This window comes from Aptenodytes patagonicus, chromosome 25 (assembly GCF_965638725.1).
Source record: "Aptenodytes patagonicus chromosome 25, bAptPat1.pri.cur, whole genome shotgun sequence".
Classification (NCBI taxonomy): Eukaryota; Metazoa; Chordata; class Aves; order Sphenisciformes; family Spheniscidae; genus Aptenodytes; species Aptenodytes patagonicus.
Genome location: NC_134973.1, coordinates 3,995,305 through 4,011,416, shown reverse-complemented (window position 1 = coordinate 4,011,416; position 16,112 = coordinate 3,995,305). Strand labels below are relative to the sequence as shown.

Sequence of the window (16,112 nt, the reverse complement as noted above, 5' to 3'; positions counted from 1 at the left end):
TGGAAAAATGCAAAGTAATATTCTTCAAAAGGATCATTTGAAACTCTTTGCATATCTCAGTTTTCTGTGAATTAGTTGCTGCTTCTCAGTATTTGCAAGCTAGCCCTTGTTTTGCAGAGTTGCTCATTGCTCGTTATTTTGACCATTCAGCTGGTGGTCAAAATAAATAAAATGAGGGACTGCAGGAAGAAAAAGTCGTGATGTACTATGACTAATGCTGCAAACTGAGGATGTGCCTTCCCTTTGTATTCTGAACCACCTGGTGGCCTCTCTTAGCAGAGTAAGTTTCAGAGGTTAGTTAAGAAAAAAATAATGAAGCATCACAGGTGTAGAAAAATGGGACAAATTATGAAAATATTAGAGATCAAGACAATTTCAAAAGAAGAAACAGAGGGGAATATAAAGTAGTGATTGTAGAAACTGCTATTAGTAAGGCCATATCATGATATCATGGGAAGTCACATGCTCTGTATGCTCCCTTTGATTTCGTTTGGTGAAAGAATTTGGATCATAAAACCTTTTTTTTTTTAAGATTATATTATTTATGCTAGTTTTTAAGATTATCTTATTTATACTATCTCTTTTAGATTCTTATTTATGTCTCCAGACTGTTTGTGTGTGTGCACAATGGGATCATTTGGAAAGACTGTAATTTGTGTTCTGAATGATACACCCATTCACTTTTTTGATTCTGTGCTAGCTAGAGTTTTGGTTGGTCATGTGAGCTGCATTCAGGCAATAACAGTAACTGATAAATCAGTATTACAGCCGTCTTATTAAAAGAATTCATTGCCAAGGACTTATTTCTTGTTCTAGCAGAGCAGAGAAGAGAAAAAGAACCTTCTTTCCCGAAACATGGATTTGGCACTGCCTCAACGTCAGGTATTGACAGGGAATTCCCTTAATTATATCCAGAGGGTTGTATCCTCTTCAACTGCAGAAAACAAAGCTATTTAAAACCTCCTGGAGTTACACTGGCATTCTCTGATATTTTGTTGTTGTTGTTGTTGCTTTTCTTCATTACTGCTTTAATCAGTAATCTTTCTCTGTAACATTTCATCTGGTCTTCAAGTGTATTTACTTCAAGCTGAACCTGTCAGTTGTGGCTACATTGCAACCCCTGTGCAATTCACCAAGGTGTCACAAGCAGAGGAGTATCTTCAGGGAAGAAAAGGAGCAATGGTTTGGTTCAACAAGTTTCTAGGTTTTACTCGCTTACAGAAAGGGTGTATCAAGAAGTTATTGAAGAGCAAGTGAGGATATAGGTTTGAAGTGATTAGCTACTGTGAGGAACTACCTGTTGCATAGCTTGCCTCACAATAAATGCAAGTCAGACTGCTCTTGCAATAAAAAGGGGCTGTAAGATATAAAGTGATGACGCATTTCTAGGTCTATGCTAAAATCTTCATATGAACCAGAATTCTATGTACCACTTAAGAGAGCAAAGGATAATGGGAAATCTCGCTAGAGTTCACAGTCAAGAGGCAAGACCCAGCCCCTCAGAAGTGCCAGTTCCCCTGTACAGTGGGGGATGAGTTGGGTCTGGATTTGTGTTTGGATCTTAGGGTAATCCAGAAACGTCAACTTCAGCGAGTGCTAGTGTTTTTCTTCCTTTCTTACCTCTATTCTAGCATCAATTGCTGCATATGCTTTAGTGGGAAAATGATCCCAGGGTAATATGTGTGAGGAGATGGAGGCAGAATAGCTGCTTCTGTAAATGCTGGTACAGCCTAACCATGCACCGGTGAGTATTCTATATTGATCACTTTTTAAATTGCACAGAGCCATTCTTTCTCTTTCATCTGATGCACGAGTATCTCCCCCAAACCTTAATTTACTGCCCAACAACTCATGGTTTCCACCTGGTACAATGGGAACTGAAAAAATTAATAGATAACTAATCTCTCCCAGAAACAGCACATCTAGCATAATTTGAAGCAATTATTAAAAGGCTTCTCCAGGTTTGCAAGTAAACTTCATTCTCAATAAATGATTATAAATTAAATTTGACAGGAACTTGCAGCAACTGTATTCAAATCTGTTCAATTGAGCATGAAATATGCTTTGTAGAAATATACAAAGAATTCCAGAAGTGCCCGTTTGGGCCTCAGCAAGCTGGGGCAGTTAATTGTAAGTGGGAGAGTATGGAATAAAAAGTTGCAGATTGCATTTTCTCCACTTCATTTCATTAGAAACAACTGAATTGAGCATTCCTTGATTTCCACTCTCTTGAACAGGAAGAATTTTTTTTTCTTCTACCATTTATAATTATAATATACAATCCTCAAAAAAGAAACAAAAGCCTAATGTCAACTTCCCAAACCAGTTCTAAAAATTCCTAGAGCCTGGCTGGAGGGTCTAATGGCTGGAAATGTGTGTGTATTTTGGCCCCCCGCCCAGAAGAGTAAGTGCCCTCATGTGTGAAAATAATGTTAATGCTGGTTATGGGCTGAAATCCCAGTGGAAAGAACATCAGCTGCAACAAATTGTCCGGTTAAACAGACTGGAATACTGCCCGTTCTGGAGCTAGGACACCCTTCTGCTTACTCGTCAGGGCTGAAGTTTATTGCAGGTACCAGCTACCTAACTCCAGTTAGGATGAAGACCTAAATATTAAGAAACTAGTGTGCTTAAAAGAAGTTAAAATAACATGGTGCTGTCAAGCCAAGGGCATTTCCCAGGCTCTCCACTCTGTAGTTTGAGCTGGGAACCACATTCATTGGCCGGAGTGCTGGAGACTGACCGAACCGAACATGCCTATTCAAAGGCATAGTGATCAATAGGTTTTTTATCAAACTACTTGTTTTAATCCTTTTCCTACTGTAATATAAATACACAGACCAGTACTTGATACATGATATGCTGCCTAGTTAATGACAGTTACAGTAGCTTAGGCTCATTGAAAATCACAAACAGTTGATTTAGACGTTGAAAGTATCAAGATACTTCTTTGGTGCCTAAAATATGAATAACCTGCAGTTGAAAAGCAGCGAAAGCACAATTCTTCAGTTTGTCCTGGATATGAATCAGGAGGTATTGCAGCCTTGAAAGACAGCGTGCTATGCTGTAGACTTCCAGAGCTTATTCTGAAGATCTTGCTTTCTCGTTTTCCAACGCCAACTAAGATGCACATTGCTCTCAAAAGATTACAGAGCTAGCAGCATGTGTATCAAGCTCTGGGGAATAAATAAGAACTTGAGAGAAAACAACCTTAGGGTGTACTCATAACTGCACCAATCATCCTGCCAGTTGAGCCATGAAATAGCTTTTGTTCTTGCTTTAGAGGAAATGTTTTCTGTTCCAGGCAAGGCCAAAGCTTCTTTGCAGGAGGGAAATAGCAAAGTCTGCAGAACAAAATTGAATTTCTATTATTATAAAGCATGGAAGAGGATACCGGGTTTATGATATCCTGTTGTGGTATGCACAGTAAAGCTAAATACTCAGAGTAGAAATTTGATGTTTAATAATTAGTTTCAATCCTCATTGGAAGAAAATGATGTTTTTGGAAATTTTCTGAGTCAGGCATTCCAAAAAACAACTAACCAAAATGTTTCTGAATCAAAATATGCTCCCCTGGACAAGCAGCTGTTGAACTTGGTGTCTGGAAAATTTCTCATTTGCCCTTATGTTCAAGCAGAGGCTGCAATGTGGCAATGTATACAAGGACAACGGGTTCCAACAAAAATTACTTTTATTTCACTAGCTGTTAAATAGATTATCGCTGAACTGTTTTTATCCAGGACCTCATCCTAGGATTCTTTCTTTTCTTTTCGTTTTTTGTTTGGGGTTTTTTTTTTTTTTTTTTTGACTTAGTGCAGACATTTGCCTCTAAGAAAAGTGACTCTCTATAATGAGGCTGCAAATGCCTGTAAAGCTTTTAATCCAGTAAGAACTTGTATGTTAGACTGTGTTTTGCAGAAGCAACTACTTGCTGTTCCGCTCCTTATAAATGTGCATAGGTCTCAAAAAACCTGATAGAAAACATTGGGCCTTTTATAAGCTGTTGTTCAAAGCAGACACTGATGCTATGTTGTAAGTTTGGACCTGGAGGGAATTCCCCAAAATGTTTGGCTCTGTGTGCTTTAGCTTCATTCAAAAGCATTTCATTAATCTGACCAACCCATGTTATTCCCTGTTCTCTTTGGTAGTAATATATCAGGAGAAGCACAGCTGCACGTGGAAGTGCCAGACTCCATCACTACGTGGATAACTGAAGCTGTGGGTCTGTCTGAAGAGAAGGGGTTGGGCATTGCCAGTCAAACAGAACTGAAGACATTTAAACCTTTCTTCATTGATTTCACCTTGCCGTACCATGTCATCCGGGGAGAACAGACCAAAATCCCATTGACTGTCTACAATTACTTAGCTGTCTGTGTAGAGGTAACGGCCCTCTTTATTCCCGTTGCTAAGTCACTAAATTATGCTTTATCATCAAAATTTCCTAAGTGACCTACAAGTTACAGTAGATAAGGTATAGGGATAACGTAGTGATAAGCTCAGCATAAATGCTTTGAATGAGATAAAAATATTGTTTTTCAATATGAATAAATATCATTGCTTTATTTACTTTTAGCTTGAAACAACTGTAGTAGTCTGCAGTGTCTTGCAACACTTCAGAAATACAAACACTGAAAAATGTAGGGAAGACAATTAGAAAGCTTATACTGAACCACAGAGAAGAATTTCATTCATAATCAGAAAGCTGCTGAAAGTAGTTTATTTCGACAGAATGTTATTTTTCAAGAAATCCTGTCTCCCTAGATGCTTTCTTCTCAAACTCATTATCTGTCTAGCTCCAGCAGTATCATTCTGAACTACTTGTAGAATTGCTGAGCTGAAGGTAATGCTGTCAGTCAAACGTATTACTAGAATGTTTGAAGAATGAATAATCTGTGCATGCTATGATTTTATTAAGCATTTTGTGGGTTTCAGATTTTTCATATGTATCGGTTTTGCAGCTGAAACTTGCAATAAATGGCATTCAAAAATTTTCACAGGTCCACGTGAAGATTTCTGTTCCAAAAGGCATAAAGTTTGTTGGGCATCCTGGGAAACACCATCTGACAAGAAAGAAGTGCGTTGCCCCTGGGGAAGCTAAACCCACCTCTATCGTTTTGTCCTTCAATGAGCTTGGACTGAGCAACATCACTGGTAGTATAGAAATAAAAACAGCTTGCTGCTTGAAGGAGTTTTACAAGTGTTTCTTTTTATTCCTCTTTCAGAAGAAAATTCTTGTTTCCGTAGTACCCCAAAGTGGAATCATTCATTCCACTTTCTGCCAACTTAGCTTTTCAACCTCATTTGTTTCTTAGAAACAGATTCTACAGCTGTAATGCACTGGAGAGTCTGTATGAACAAACTTCAGGAGATTCCCTAGTCATCAGTTTTCCTGTTGTGTGATATGTGGTCATGTAAGTTTTGGAGCTGTTACATCTCCCTGAAGAGATCAGTGGAAATTTTTAAATAAGAGAATAACAACAAATTCTGTACATCTTTCAAGCAAATAATCACAGTAAAAATTGTGCAACACTGCAAACTAGGAAAGAGTTTCTCTGTTGCCCCGTGACCATCCAAATTTTGTCCAGTTTTAAATGTGACCGTTCAAATATGGAATAAAGGTAATATAAGAGAGCTGTAATTACAAAACACGATGTATTGTTAATCAACTGTAGCTAATTAGTTTAGATCTTCACTTGAACTCCTGAAGATCTTCCTATCTCAAAATCTCTGCTTCTTTTCCCTTCTGACTCTTAGCAAAAGCTTTTGCTTATGGTGGAACTAATTGCTGTCAGGATGGGATGCAGACCTTAAAGAATGGCAAGCACTCAGAGGACAATTATATGGACAAAAGGACCCCAGTGGGAGTGGATTATGTTCGCAGTAGTGTTATTATTGAGGTAAGAAAATACGAATTTGTAATAACTCAGAAAAAAAAATTATAAATGGGCAAATCATGACAGTGTTTAGGTAGATAATCAAATGTGAATAGGTTTATAAGAATCTTCAAGTTGATTTATGGTATGTTTACATGATTGGAAATAATCAATTTTAGTGGTACGTGTACAGAAAGAACCCATTTGATTCTGAGTTCTTGCTGGTCAATCTTCAATACTGGTTAGAAGAAAAACGAGAAACTTTATCAGATCAGCTTGCTCTGTTAATCTAAGAAATATGCTGTGATGTGAGATTTGCTGGTAGTGGTTAGCTATCTCTAGCTAACAGAATACAGTGTAATAACTTTTCTATAAAGAATATAAAACACTGTACAGCAGCAGAATATTATTTCTGTATTTTGTAAGTAAAACTGAATAGCTGTTACTGCTAATCCAAGCACTGTATTTTTATGTATGGATTTCTGTCTTTATATAGCCAGAGGGACTGTCCAGAGAATACACCTATAGTGTGTTCTTCTGCCCAAATGGTAAGTTCATGATTCAAATGAGATATTAAGTTTGTTTGATTTAGTTATAAATAGAAACATGTGGCTTCATCTCATGAAAAAAAAAAAAAATTAAAAAAATCTTTGTTTCTGTTTCTCTATGATTGATGAGTTATGGTGTGTAGGAGGAACTTTTGAATAAAGAGTCTTTCTTACCTGGCTGGCTAATTATGAATTTGCTCTAACTGCCCAAGTGATTTCTGGAAATGGCAATTAAATTCCTTTACTTTATGAAACAGTTTAAGTATTCAGCACTGTGGACAGTAACTGTGACTGTACTATATTTTCAGCTGATGTTTTAAAATTCAGTTCTGGAATCAGTATGTTCTTTCTGCCTCAGATTTGGATAGCTCAAAGTTGGCTCCAGTAGCTAAACAGAGATGCTTTTGACCACTAGATTAGAACTGAAAAATCACTTACAGACTTCATAAGAAATCTAGCTGAGCAGTTTGAACTGAAGGATCTGCTATATTGCAAGGGGGTGTAAATAGAAGATGGGAAGAAACATCCACGTATACTTTCATAGTTTGTTTAAGAGAAGCTGGAAAAAAGAACATGTATTTAGGAAAGGTCTGTTTGTTTAAATTTTAGTAGTTTGCTATGGGTTATTTTTGAAGTATGTGAGCTAAGCTCTAACTCTTACAACATTCCATTATTTTTCTGACTAGAGAAAATACACATTTCTACACCTAATAAATATGAGTACCAATACATGCAGAAACCTGTCCGGATGACACACTTTGACATTGCTGTGAAAGCACACAATGATGCTCACCTGGCCTTGTCCTCTGGTCCACATGACATGGCAGAGATGACTGAGATTGTTATTGGTGGACATCAAAATACTAAAACATGGATTTCCATAAGCAAAATGGGTGAGCCGGTGGCCAGCAGGGACACAGCTGGTATCCTCTCCTGGGATGAATTCCGCAGCTTCTGGATCAGCTGGAAAAATGGAATTATCCAGGTAATGAATTTATCTATGTAATGGTCTGGAAGTCTCTTGCTTTCTTAAATAGAGTTTGAGCACACATACGGCAGATTTTCATTAGGTTTGTTGTAGAAGGCGAAAGCTTCATTCCTGTTGCTTTTTCTGTATTAAGTCTTGATCAGGCTGTTTTAATCAGAACGTATCTGCTTGCTACATTATGTTCTCAGGACCTCAGTCTTCAATGTTTTTAGTACTAAGTGTGCTGAAAGCCTTGGAGGTCAAGCCTGTGGAATTCTCATTAAACTTCCTTGGATTGTTTGGGGCTGGGGGGAGAGAAAGGTACTGGTCCATCTACGATGTTCTCTGGTGCACACATAAGTTACTGGGTCCAAGGACACATGGCAGACTGACTTCATATGTGTGGGTTCTTGGAACTGCATGGTTTTTTGTTCCTTTCAGGTTGGCCATGGTACTCGGGTGCTAAATGAGTCTATTATTGTGGAGTGGACAGTCCCCAGACAGCTTGAGGTGAAGTACATTGGCTTTTCCACAGGCTGGGGGTCAATGGGAGAGTTTAAAATTTGGAGAAAAGAAGAGACTGATGAAAATCACAATGAAGCATTTACTCTTGGAGTTCCCCACAACATAATTCCAGGATCAGAAAGAGCTACGGCTTCAATAATAGGTATCAATTATGAAGAGGTATCACTAGGTACCAGTTATCAAATATGAAGAGGTACTCCAGCTGTTACTTGCTTCTGACCAGTGTTTGAGTAATACAGACCAGATAAGATAGTCATAGGCAGTTACTAAGGTATATGCTGCTTAATTCTGGGACGAATAATTATTACTTCTTTTTTGTCGCTTGTTTGAACCCTGTTTGAGTTGACAGTGACTTAAAGCTGATACCATCCGAGAGCTTTGCAGAATTCATAGTATTCCTTTCATAATCATCATAATCACAAATTGTGCTGTGTTCTAAACTAGTCTAAATTGGGAAGTCATGGATAATCAAACTCTGAAATGTGAAATTTCTTTATTCCAGCAAGAGCTTGAAGGGCTAAGACTTAACATTTGAAGGACTTGCAACTTATACAGTTTATTTAAGCTCACTATGTGTAGCTAGTAGAAATTCGTGTAGTCAGGTGGGTTTTAATCATAGGACATCAAAAGGAAGTAAAGCGTAATTCCTTGATACTGAACATATTGCCTCTTTTTCAAACAGGAGATGTGATGGGTCCTACATTGAACAACTTGGACAATCTTTTGCGATTACCATTTGGATGTGGGGAGCAGAACATGATCCATTTTGCTCCTAATGTTTTTGTCCTGAAATATCTGCAGAAAACCAAACAACTCAGTCATGAGGTGGAGAGTGAAGCTACTGATTACCTTGTTCAAGGTAACTCATTACATTTACAATTTATAGAAGGAGAAGAGGCTTGTAAGTTAGAAGAGAGTTTTCCTAGTATCACATTGTACTTTCTAATCAAGAGTATCCCAAGTGATAAGGATTCACTATTTCTTGTAGGATAATCTCACAGGCTAACAGATTTTGATGGCAAGATGTTTTCCCTTGATATGTAGCATGTGTTTCCCTTCAATAACTCCTAGTTTACATGCTTATTGATTTATATTTTTTGTAATTTTTTTTTCCTTAGGCAGCTTATTTCTATGTTTAAACATTTCAGAAAGTCAAGGAAAATTAAATTGAGTAGAAATCTGTATATTTAGGGTTTTTTGCCTTATTCATAAATTGTCTTTCCAGTCCTTTAGTCACTACATGGCTCTTCTCTGAACTTTCTCTTTTTTAACAGTATTTCTTAGGAACAGTATACCCAAAATCAAAAGTTAGTATCCAAAGTATTTAACCTAGAGCCATACAACGAAGGCTTTTATCTGTCCTTTCAGTGTCCTGTCCTGTCTCACTAAACAGCTCAAAGGAATCTATCTCTTTATGCACTGTTTTTCTCAGCATTTGTTTGGGAAGAGCCACGTGCAAAATAGTTTATAACTAAATACAATTCTCAGGACAAGTAAGAATTCAGAGGTCATTAAAAACAGGAATGACCCAAAGGGACAAAGCTGTCTTCTGTATGAGTCAGACAATAGTCATGTCATGAAATCAGAGGTGACAGGATTAGGTGGTTCTCCTCTGAAAATAGAAATATAAAATGTAATATGTAATGTATTTCTTGTATTCAGCAGCAAAAGCCCAGTGCTGCTTCCTTTGCCTGGCTACAGTCATTTCACTTGTAATTTTTTTTGCTTGCTGAGAGCAGTAAGACAAAGGGAATTTTTTAATACTCTGGGTCAGTGTTTCCTTTGCAATATCATTTGCTTTTGTTTCTTTTTATGAATCTGCAAACCTTCCAGGTTTTTGGCACCAAACTCTGCCTGCTAATTAACCCTTACAGAAGAAATCCTCAAGAGTTTTAAACTTTTCTGTGTTTACTGGAGCCCTGCCAAGTATAAGGTTTAGATGAGAAAGTCTGTTTGCTCACTCTAGAAGGCTTTTGTGACTTAACAAGCCAGAAAACTTTTTCATCACTTAGTCATTCATCATCGAAAGTGCTGATACCCAACGATTCCCGTATATTCCCTAATCTTTAGAAGTGGCCTGAGCTAAACCAGTCAGTAATTTTTCTGCTTTCCCACAATGCAGTTTTACAAAAGCAGGTGAACAGGTGAAAACTAGAAAGGTGAACCTCTCCAGTGAGTCCAAGCATCTAGAGGAGTGTTTAGAAAACAGAAGATTTCAGAACAGCAAGCAAGACATAAAGTCTGTGCCACTAGCAACCTAGCAAGCAAAGAAGAACAAATGTAAGAGCAATGGAGCATAAGCCAACTCAGAATGAACATTCGAGTAAAAGAACGGAGAAAATCATAAGACTGATATAAAAATACGAGTACTTAATTTATCCATCTAACACACTGGAAATGAATGCTTAGGAACAATTGAAGGAGGAAGTGCTCAGTAGTAAATTGTATCTGAGGCCTATGTAGAAAAAAAGCAATCTAATGTAACTCCTATTGTTTGGAGGAAGAAAAAAAAATAATAATACTGTTACTTACGCTTTCTGCCACGTACTTGTATATATCCCACAACCCCCAGACAAAGATGTTTTTACTACAAGAGCATCATTAATCTCTAGGGCTTTGTTCCTCCCATTTTTCAAACCATTCTATCTGCATTCCCTATAAGCATCAGAAGGCTATAGAGCAACGGGAAAAAGTGTATGAGTCATGGGCAGCCCTTACTCAGGGATTGTGGAGCTGCCTGTATCTGGAGAGGTCAACAAAGAAACTTCGCCTCCGGAAATGAAAAAGTAATCCATTCCCATAAAAATGTCACGCAGTGTGGAATAAAACATCTATTCACGTATCAGAGAATTAAGCAGGCACTAAATGTCTTTGACACGGTCTTCTTGCAGGTTTGACATCTCTCCGTATCAGAAATACCCATTCTGACAGGTTTGATCCCAATGGGTGTTTAAGAGCTTTATCGAAGTATGTATTCTGCATTCCTCACTATAGAGCTTAGAGTGCTTTATTAGGATGGGCAGTTCACGGTTATAAGACAAACAGGTTTGAGAAGCAAATTCTTTTCCTAATAGGAAGAGCATTTTGACTATCTTTATTTTCAATCTCAAAAGACATTCCGGTAGAGAGTTCTTTTCTTCAGCATTCAACTTCTTAATAATTGTTGTCTAAAACAAGCCTTATAAGACAGCCCTAGTAGCTAGGAAGTGTTCATATACGTTAAGATCAGAGCTGTTATTGTCATGTTACATTAAGTTGTCCTAAGCAACAGCTTTGGAGAAAAGTCTGAATCCAGTTGTATCATTAAAGCAAAAAAATTTTCATCTGCATGATGCTTTCAGTAAAATGGAAGGAGAATGGCTGTATGCTTAAGTAAAAATCTGGCTTTTAATACTGCATCTTTTCAGAGGGGTATCAAATTTTTAACATTTCTACTGGCCAAAATGCAGGAGTTGTAGTCTTACAGATGTTAGCCTGAATGAATTTCTGAATAAGCTACAGCGTACGTACACAGAGCTGGCTCTATCACTCACAGCAAAATAAGAGGTTGCCTCGGGCAGCAGAATCCCTTACGCTAGTGCCAGATGGTCTGAGTCTTCATTCACTTTACATACTTGTTTTTCTCTGTGTGAGGGTTTTGGACTCCACCAGTTCTTTTGTGACTTCCAGGCTACCAGCGCCAGCTGACCTACAAGAGACAAGATGGCTCATACAGTGCTTTTGGCGAGAGGGATTCCTCAGGGAGTATGTGGTGAGTTGCTATTTAAAACAGAGTTAGAAAATTCAGTGTTTGCTAAATGGGAAAAATACACAATTGGCAAGGAAAGAAGAGTAATTTTCCAGCTTCCATCATGGTATCGTACACAGTGGAGAATAGAAATAATACTCAGTGTCTATAGACTTACTGTTTCAATGCTGCTGAGTGTTCATACTACAGTAGTAGGTGTATTATAGTTGTTTCAAGACTCAGGGGCAGTTAAGATGGTCACATCTACTAATATGTCCAGGCTTTAGGCACAGAAGCTGCAGTTAAGGATCGTATTTGGTCTGCTGGAATTGGAGTAGCAATGTATAGGGCGTCTAAGCACCTAATTCTACTAGGGAACGGAGCTTCACCTGAATCGTGTACAGAGAAACTTGCTGTCTCTAGAAGTGGCAGAGGCTTCTACCAGGGTAGAAAAAAAACAAACACCAAAACCAACCCAAAAAAACCCAAGGAAGTTTTTCTCTCAAGTGCTTTATTTTATATCCACTCATGGGGATAGAAATGGAATGGTATGGATTTATGCCCTGAGAATTGAAGTGCAGGACCTCTCAGAGTCGAACAATATGGAGAACCAGAAATTAGGAAACTGAGAGATCAGCTCATCTCGCTAATGTCCCCCTTAGGAAACCATGGCCTTTAAGGTTGTACGTTACATCACATTAGCGTGTTAGTTGACTATAATGTCTCAGATGTAGTAGATTCTTGTCTTCATTCATTTGCTTGTGCTGTCATTTGGCTTCTCCATCTGCTCTGTATTTTGCTTTAAACTGATTTTTTTTTTTTTTTTTTTCATGAACTCATCTGAGGGGAAGTACCACTTCTATGATGCTGCTGCCTCACTGTTTCTAAGATAGTAAACTTTTATCTCAGATCTGGCATCTCCCAGTCCCTAGATGTAAAATATGGTGACACAGAATTACTTAACACTTGAAAAATCCTCTGCCAGGCAGCATGCTTTCTACCCTCCCATTCCTCAGAGGCTTGTAAAATGAATGATTCAATCTCCCAAAGCTGGCCAGAGTTCGCACTTGTTGCATGTCAGAGGTTTAGAATTCCAAAAACACTTCTGTTGCTTTCTTAAGTCTTAACTCTGTATAAAGTCTAACACAGCCTCAGACTTTAGCAATGGGTCTGGATTTCTTTTTTTTTTTTTTTTTTTTTCAGTTAAGACAGTAACAAAATTGGAAAATTTACTCCTCTCTTTTCTTTATAAATAATTCCATATTTATAAGGATATTGATTCTTAATTTAAAAGCTTTAATAATTTGGGTAGCAGATGAGCACCCATAAAAGTGAACTGAATTTCAGTGTGTGTCATAACTAAGACAAATATATCTTCCAGTTATACTTTTCAATTTAATTTGTTGACCCTTAATCCTGCTCTTATCCAGAAGATTGGACAGTGTTCAGGTGCTTTTATGTACCATTAATTTTTTTTAACAATATTTAGTGTTTCCCCAAGAAGACTTTTAAAATTTGTGCTTTCTAAGAATGTTGTTTTCCCTTTACTGATACATCATTCTGAATTTGTTTTCTCAGTAAAGATGATAAATTCGTATTTACAGGCTAACAGCTTTTGTCCTCAAGTCCTTTGCACAGTCTCGTGGGTTTATTTTCATTGACCCAAAAGAACTAACAGCTGCCAAAGACTGGATCATCCAGCATCAGAAAGAAGATGGTTCTTTTCCTGCTATGGGCAGGATACTAAATAAGGATATTCAGGTAAAAACTATACAGACTCAAAATCATGCAATAGGTGCATTTTTAAAGTTATTATCAAAGCGTGAAGTGATGCAGTTTCCTTATGCCTAATATGAATATTGCATTTGAAAGGCTAGAATAGTATAGGAAGAACCAGGAGAATTTCAGTAAAAAAAAAAGTCTGTCGGAACGTATCTGTGTGCTGTCCCATGAGAATGGAAAGCAAGATGTCAAGTCTTGCAAAACACTTCAGAATCATGTCTCGGAGTATGAAGTTATGTGCATTGAGTGTGTTCTTAGGCTATTGCTAGGGAAGGAAGCTACAGTGTTGGGTTGGGTTCCTAAATTTCGTACTCCTTGTGTGCAAAGGAAAAGAAGTTCTGTGATGCCACAGCTTCTCTTATAACGTATTCTTCATCTTGCTTCAAGAGTCTTTTTATCCAGTGTCCTTTTCTCTAGTTTTCATCTAGTGGTTTGTGTTTGTTGCCCTCCAGGGTGGAATCCATGGTAAGATCTCCCTGACAGCTTATGTGGTTGCATCTCTTCTAGAAACAGGTGTAACTTCTGAGGTAACAAAAACTTAGTTAAAATAGCTCTCGCGTTCTACATATTCTAAAAATTCTCTTTTTTTTTTTTTTTAAACGTGATTTTACTGCTGTTCACTTTCAAAGGTTCTGTGCTCGCTAGAATGATAGCATCAGGTGACAGGGCTGTTTGAAAGCCTTGAGATTATTCTAAAGTAAGGAATCTATTCTGAAGTTATTCAAGGTGATCTCCCATCCTTCAACCATCAGCTCGAGGTTTATTCTACCAGAGCAAAACTCCTCCCTGCAACCCCATCCCCCAACCTCTCCCAGAAATGGCTGCAAAAATGTTTTCTGCCTTGTAATTTCAAGGTGTGATTGCAGCCTATGCAGATGCTGGTAGCTTGCCTATATATACTCAAAAAAACTTTAACTACCTAGCTTAGTGCTAACAGCAGTTTAACTAGGGCCGCATAGGCTTCGGGGATCCAGAAAACTTTTGCAGTCTGCCTTTGCTATAGTGGCCAAAATGCTACTGCTATTAGATTACAGTATCTTTGGAGAGCTGCACTCCTGTAATGTGCTGGATTGAGGACTCTGGAGAAAAATGTTTCTCTTATTTGTAATGAGACAGAACAGGAACACTACAGAAAAAAGAATAGCTACATAGGAACGTGCAATTACGCTGCATAATTTTTGAAGTAGGAAAAAAAAATCACTTTCAGTACAACTTACGTTTTAGAGATTCCTTCTTAAAACACATGGTAAAAACAGTGCTCCTCTCCTCTGTTGTATTTTTGCCTGCATGCAATTTCACTAGAATGGAGGTGCTCAGATAACATCGCAGTTAAACATTCCCACTAACTATGACTGGGAAAATGTCCACTTGCAGATGTGCTGAGCAAATCATGAATACAGTTCTGCACTTGCTCTTCAACAGCCAAGGGAAAGAGTGGTGGTGGGTGAGTAGGTCTGTACAGGTAGAACTGGAAGATTAAAACAGGAGGTGTAGTGGATGTTGCAGCATATCTTGGTCATCAGATGAAAGGATTGCCCATTCAGGCAAAACCCAGTGAGTTTATGGAGACTTTGAAAAAGCAAGTGCAAAGAGCAGTATCTATTCAGAAATGCTGTGAGAATCAAAGCACTTCTGATGGCATCCCTGTAGAGCTTGAAGAGCGAGACCATGCTGCCATTGCAAACAGATAGCCCCTAACCCCCAGTTCTTGTTGGAGTGGCAGGCCTTCAACCTTATTAAAAATTAAAAAAAAAATGGAAAATCCTCAAATGCTCATAGAGTAACTTTCTGCCTCCCTGTCAACAGTGGCCCCCCCTGGCCCGAGAAGTGATGTGATGCTCTCTCTGGGCTGCTGTGTGTCAAGACAGCCCTAGCATTTTTATTTGCTGGAAGTGCAGTTTATGTGGATCTAATGGTTTTCCTAGAGGAGATTTGCAAGTGTTACTAATGATCTTAGCTAGGAAATGAGGAAGGGGAAGGTTAGTGCCACAGGGAAATCAAAGGAAACCAAATTACATCAAGTCCAATTAAATTGTTTCTATAAATTATCAGAGCCACGTTCCTACGTGGTGAGGTCATTGAGGGAGTTAATAAAACATGTTTGTTGGCTGCAGGGACCCCTGGGAACCTTGGCCTTTATTATCCTCTGGCGTCTGCTAGACGCTCCAGAGTGTCAGGAACACAATCAAACATACAGTAGAGAGCTCGCTTCTGCTCTGTTCATCTGCTGCCTTGCAGGGGCATGAAATTTCTTCAGCTTTAGGGGGAAATAAATGTGTCTCGGTGTTAGTCTAGATCATTCTTGCTATGCTATTTGCTCCTTTTTTGAATTTGTGATGCATGGCTTTTCTTAGGGAAAGGAAACCTTTAGTGTCATTCTGCAGAGAGCAATCTTTCCTAGGTTAGGGGTTTTTTTAATGGACACAAAGCAATGAGAAATAAAGTGATTCTAACTTCTGAGATATAGAGGCTGGTAATATGTCTGGGCTCTTTCCCCGAAATATAGGAAGAAAGAACAGCTGTTGACAAAGCAAAACACTTCTTAGAGTCCAACTTGCATTCAGCAGAAGACCCCTACACTACTGCCTTGACTGCGTATGCCCTGACACTGCTACACAGTCCCTCTGCTGCTGTGACGCTGCGGAAAATGAACAGCATGGCTATTACACAAGGTACTGTGCTTCTGGGTC

General features: G+C 38.4%; 1 protein-coding gene across 1 annotated transcript in view; it reads left to right on the top strand.

The window, feature by feature from the left end:
* The window catches only part of CPAMD8 (C3 and PZP like alpha-2-macroglobulin domain containing 8), a 54,719-nt gene that overhangs the window by 17,531 nt on the left and 21,076 nt on the right, over positions 1–16,112 (top strand). The window contains exons 19-30 of the mRNA XM_076359437.1: positions 817–882; positions 4,149–4,380; positions 4,998–5,151; positions 5,755–5,897; positions 6,370–6,421; positions 7,108–7,406; positions 7,830–8,055; positions 8,596–8,772; positions 11,583–11,664; positions 13,245–13,401; positions 13,875–13,949; positions 15,929–16,094. Coding sequence (XP_076215552.1) covers positions 817–882; positions 4,149–4,380; positions 4,998–5,151; positions 5,755–5,897; positions 6,370–6,421; positions 7,108–7,406; positions 7,830–8,055; positions 8,596–8,772; positions 11,583–11,664; positions 13,245–13,401; positions 13,875–13,949; positions 15,929–16,094 — 1,829 coding nt within the window. The remainder of the gene's footprint in view (positions 1–816; positions 883–4,148; positions 4,381–4,997; positions 5,152–5,754; positions 5,898–6,369; positions 6,422–7,107; positions 7,407–7,829; positions 8,056–8,595; positions 8,773–11,582; positions 11,665–13,244; positions 13,402–13,874; positions 13,950–15,928; positions 16,095–16,112) is intronic.